This window comes from Notothenia coriiceps, unplaced genomic scaffold (assembly GCF_000735185.1).
Source record: "Notothenia coriiceps isolate Sejong01 unplaced genomic scaffold, NC01 NC01_scaffold00007770, whole genome shotgun sequence".
Classification (NCBI taxonomy): Eukaryota; Metazoa; Chordata; class Actinopteri; order Perciformes; family Nototheniidae; genus Notothenia; species Notothenia coriiceps.
The window spans coordinates 12,600-18,077 of NW_011340471.1; the positions used below are offsets into that span (position 1 = coordinate 12,600).

General features: G+C 41.9%; 1 protein-coding gene across 1 annotated transcript; it reads left to right on the plus strand.

Moving 5' to 3' along the window:
• The first annotated feature begins 2,222 nt into the window (after window positions 1-2,222).
• On the plus strand, window positions 2,223-5,406 carry LOC104944273 (cdc42 homolog). Its single transcript, XM_010769788.1, has 3 exons — window positions 2,223-2,496; window positions 2,920-2,978; window positions 4,754-5,406. Exons 1-3 carry the CDS (start codon window positions 2,223-2,225, stop codon window positions 5,255-5,257), a joined length of 837 nt encoding a protein of 278 aa, XP_010768090.1. The 3' UTR covers window positions 5,258-5,406.
• Window positions 5,407-5,478: the final 72 nt, after the last annotated feature.

Below are 5,478 nucleotides of genomic sequence, written 5' to 3' on the forward strand. Positions count from 1 at the left end.
CGCAAGAGAGAGAGAGAGAGAGAGAGAGAGAGAGAGAGAGAGAGAGAGAGGGGAGAGAGAGAGAAAGAGAGGACAGAGAGAGAGAGAGAGAGAAAGAGAGAGAGAGGAGAGAGGAGAGAGAGAGGGGGAGAGGAGAGAGGGGGGGAGAGAGAATGTACAATCAGCTGATCCCATCAACAACACAAAAGAAGAGAGAATATTATTTAGATGTCATCAGCAGAGAAGGCAGGTTTGTCTTAAGGAACTCCAGTAATGAATATAATCCATTTACTTTCCGAATACAGCTGCAATTCATTTTGTAATACTTCAAAAATGACAGAATTAAAAATATGTATTTATTGTAGTCCCCTGTGGTTGAAGACATATACATCCACTATTAATATGACAGTTGTAATGACATCAAAACCTATGAAGTTACTCCAAAAACGGTCCCTTTGACCTGCTGTGGCTCTCACTCCTACACAGTTATTTTTGCGGCTGGTTGTGTGTGTGTGTGTGTGTGTGTGTGTGTGTGTGTGTGTGTGTGTGTGTGTGTGTGTGTGTGTGTGTGTGTGTGTGTGTGTGTGTGTCTTGTTGTCTTGTATGGTTTCACTCCTACTCACTGGTGTTTTGTGTGCTATTCAATGCATTGCAACATATTCTGCCTCCCACACACACACACACACACACACACACACACACACACACACACACACACACACACACACACACACACACACACGAACTAGAACGCTGTTTCAGTTACGTTTGGTATTTTTACCTTCTGCTATATTTGGTCTGTTTGGGTTTAACAGATGATGCCAAATGGTTCTCTGTAGAGTGTTGTTGTGTTTCCCATCATGTTGTCACAGAACAATCTGAGTCTGTCAGTGGCAAGAACAAACACTTTAAATGGACATACATTGAAGGTGCCGATTGCTCCATATGATTACACTGCAGCCCATTCTGCTGCAGCTTTCTCGCTTATTTCTGGACCAATATCAAATGTAAATGCCCATAATTAAATATGGTCCATGTTGAACAATAACAAAGTGACCCTTTAACAAGAAGAAAGCCCTCTACGGTGTCAAAAGGGTCACATTTGTAACACCAGTAGCAATGGGTGGATTACCTAAAGAGCCGACCCGGTGCCCATTGGTTCAGGGGCCCTGAGTGAAATCACTGTAAACCTTTTAGGCGGCCATCAGCTGAACCTTTGAAAAACATTCTCTCACATGTCAGAGATGAATAAAAAGCTGGATCAGGGAGCTTTAAACCTGTGTATTTTGATGTTTAGTCTATCCCTGCTTGATAAGGATTATAACATGTTAGCAGAAATGTTTTTACTGCAGGTCCTCTTCAGCCTCTCCTGATGTCAGTTTATTTTCTCCTGCAGTGATAAGAAATGATTATTCATCCACTCCTCTTCCTCCAGGGAACCACAGCTGGATCCACCACTAGGGGGCGTCACTCCACATCTCCATACTCTCCTATAATCAGCCTGGTGGAGGTGAAACAATAGGTTAGACTGTATTGATGTTAAAGAACAGGAGTACTGGGTCAAAGCAATAAATACGAAGCAACTATGTAATTGTGTCTTCTATAAGATGCACTTAGCTGAGGAGGCAGGTGTTGTCTTAAACATCTCTATTAGGAAAGACTTTTTATATTTTTAAATAATGTATAATTAAAAAAACAATGTTGATTGACATGTGCACTGTATGTGATCAAACTGCATATATAATCAACTACTAATATGAAAGTTTAAAAAAAATAAAAAATCTCGACTACATAATTAAATTAAACGTAAAACATGTTGAAAAAACATATAATGTCTCAATGAACTGTTGATCTGAACGTTTGATTGTTATTTCCTTTTGTTAATTGGCTTAATAAGGGACGTACTGTATATTTCACTGTGTGGGATCAAGGCTTCCAGGAAGCTTAGCTCATTTCACTTGGATCTGTGGAGCCTCATATGGCTCTGCGCTCTTTAAGCCTCTTATGAATCACGACGGCAGCAGATGTAGAATCAGGAGGTCCTGCTGAGAGAAGAAACCCCGCCGGCTGAGCCTCAAATCTCTGCCGAACCTCAGCGAAATATCGATACTGCCTTTGTTTGTGCAGTTTAACAACCTTTAAAGAAGCAGCAAGCCGAGCTGTCAGGAAGATGGAGCGCGTAGTGCGTGTCCATCGACTCTGAACAACAACGAAAACAAATCCATTCTGATAATCTTAAAGCCATGCTTCCGCAGGAGATCGGGAAGCAGAAGCCCCGCTGTGTGTCGGAACCGATTTTTTGCGGGCAAGATGTTCCCCCGGTGCCGATTCGGCGCTTGAAGAACCGGGAGCTCCCTCTGTGCGCGAGGCGGCGCCGCTCCGGTTCCGCACCTGAACGGAAGGTGAACTGCGTCCTGGTTGGAGACGGAGCTGTGGGCAAGACCAGCCTCATCGTCAGCTACACCACCAACGGATACCCTACCGAATATGTGCCCACAGCGTTTGACAACTTTACCGGTAATGTCTGACGTCAATGTGGCTGATTGTCAGCTTTACGCACAGGTTTTACGCACAAGACTTATTTTAAATTGAGGCTCTGAACCTTATTTTTTGCTGCTTTTCCAGAGGTCCTACAACTATATTTTATTATTTTGCTTCTGCACTTCTTGCAGCATCATCTGTATTTACAGGGTCGATCTATAAGTTACTTCTATCACTTGAATTAATTGTATTTTTCTTCCATTTAATTTTAATTTTATTGTAAGCACTTTAAATAGTCTTTGTGTCTGAAATGTGCTACACGAGTAAAGTAACCTTAACCTTGACAGATGTAACGTTTAAGGCTGTCTGTCTGTATTTTGACCTAATTTAACTTACAATGCTATACTCAATCATTGTAATTGTGTAAAGACACAATACTTGCTTTTTGTATCTTCTCAGTGATGGTGGTGGTTGATGGAAAACCAGTGAGACTGCAGCTCTGGGACACAGCTGGACACGTGAGTTACTGTTAAATAATACCACAGACCTTTAATACAACACTTAGCAAATGGTTCAAATTTAGTTCCCTATTTTTTAATAGAAATATATTATGTCTTTCTCGTGCTGCTCTGCCACAAAGAAGTGGGGGCTGGTTGATGGATCAATCAAAGTAAGTTATCAGGGATCAATGAGTGTTCGTCAGTAGTTATTGGAGTGTTTGTGTTGGCTTTTAGTCCTGGACTGAAATCCTTTTAGACCCCTTTAGTTTTTAGTTGCCCCCCAATATCTCCACATGTCACATCGCCCCCTGCAGGAAGTCACCATGTTTGTATTTGAGGAGTATTGCCCCCTCTGTCCTCCTGTGCTCCATCGCCCTCTTTTGGCTGAGTGTCCATTATCCACCATCAACTCTTCCTTTTAAAAGCTTTAGCTGATACTTTTATCAAAACCAACATGCATGCACTCAACTGCAGAGGTTTGCATATCAGCGCTTCACTGTGGTGACATTATTTAACCTTTCAAAAGATGCAACTAAACAGACATTATTGAAGAAATGTTAACCAATGCCTGCTTGAGTCCTGCTCCAGAAGTTTCATTTACATTTTGGAGGTCAGAAAGAGACACGTTTAGGTATTTTCACGTGTGTTTTTGATGACAATAAGAAAGATACAGAAGATTTTATTCCTGCATGTCTTCTGCTCTGCTTGTTTCCTGAGTCCTGCTCCAAAACTGTAATTTCCATTATGGAGGTCAGAATCTATGAAGAGATACATTTTGGCCTTCGATGTGTTTTTTTTTTGCCTGACAATAGGAAAGAAATTCTAACCCGTCCTCTTTGTCTCTCTCGTTCACTCCACTACTTATTTTTCTGACGACTTTTTACTTTGACTTCTTACATGTTGAACACAAATACCTGTACTTTCTACTTCTTACATGTTGAACACAAATACCTGTACTTTCTACTTCTTACATGTTGAACACAAATACCTGTACTTTCTACTTCTTACATGTTGAACNNNNAATTACCTGTAACTTTCGTACTTCTTACATATTGGAACTCAATAACCTTGTACTTTCTACTTCTTACATGTTGAACACAAATACCTGTACTTTCTACTTCTTACATGTTGAACTCAAATACCTGTACTTTCTACTTCTTACATGTTGAACTCAAATACCTGAACTTTCTACTTATTACATGTTGAACTCAAATACCTGTACTTTCTACTTATTACATGTTGAACTCAAATACCTGTACTTTCTACTTCTTACATGTTGAACACAAATACCTGTACTTTCTACTTCTTACATGTTGAACCCAAATACCTGTACTTTCTGCTTCTCTCATTTTCCAAACAGGCTGGTTCCTTTAGTCTGAATGTGTGTTTGGTGGCGTGATCATTATTATTTAGAGTCATTGCGTGCCTATTGATTTGAACACGATCCGTGTATCCATCATTTCCTGGTCTTCTCTAAAGAAGAGGGACCAATGAAAACGTTGTCATGTTGCCGTTGGTCACCATGGAAACATTCATTAGCTAACAATGACATTATTGTTCTATTAATATAAAGGGAGGTCAGGTACTCTTTAAAACAGCTGCTAGTTATGGGTACTTTTTACTGAAGTACATTTCAAAGCCTCTTTACTTTTACTTGAGTAAAGAAGTTTAGTCAGTACTTCTACTTTCACCAGAGTATTTTTAAACACGAGTATCTGTACTTCTACTTGAGTAAAGGACGTGTGCCCTCTCTGCTAACCACTCCTCTCTGTTTCTGGTTTCTCTTCGTAAAGGATGAGCTGGATCTCCTTCGTCCTCTCTGCTACAAAAACGCGGATGTCTTCCTCCTCGTCTACAGCGTGGTGCGGCCCTCCTCCCTCCGCAGCCTGGTGGACCGCTGGCTCCCTGAGATCCGGCACCAGTGTCCGGACACTCCTCTGGTCCTCGTCGGCACCCAGCTGGACCTGAGGGAGGACGTGCAGGTTCTGATCCAGCTGGCCCAGAACCAGCAGCGTCCCGTGGGCACGGAGGAGGGCCGGCAGCTGGCAGAGGAGCTGGGTATGGTGGGATTCATGGAGGTCTCTGCGCTGACCCAGAAGAACCTGAAGGACCCGTTTGATTCGGCCATCTTGGCCAGCATCCAGCCGACGGAGATGGAGAGTTGCAGCGAGGAGAGGAAGATGAAGAAGAAGATCCCCCTGAGGACGAAGACGCCGGATAAGATGAAGAGCGTCTGGGAGACCTGGTGGAGGAAGATCAACTGTGTGATGGTGGACCAGAGCTGTGAGGTCAAGTGAACGTTTTTCATAACCTGGGTCAGAAAATGTCAAAATACACATTTCAGGTGTTTCATTTGAATACTTTTTTTCTCTATTTGCATCTGGATATATCTCCAAAACTCATTCAAGGAAAATTTTCATTATGATCTAATTAACGATCAACTGTGAGATCAAGTGAACGTCACATTGAACGTGTTTATTTTACTAGTAATGTCTATTTGCATCTGTGTATTTCTCCT

Coding starts and splice junctions, on each gene's coding strand:
- LOC104944273 (XM_010769788.1), top strand. CDS start 2,223: ATGCTTCCGCAGGAGATCGGGAAGCAGAAGCCCCGCTGTGTGTCGGAA. Junction 2,497..2,919: donor AGCGTTTGACAACTTTACCG/GTAATGTCTGAC, acceptor GTATCTTCTCAG/TGATGGTGGTGGTTGATGGA. Junction 2,979..4,753: donor TCTGGGACACAGCTGGACAC/GTGAGTTACTGT, acceptor CTCTTCGTAAAG/GATGAGCTGGATCTCCTTCG.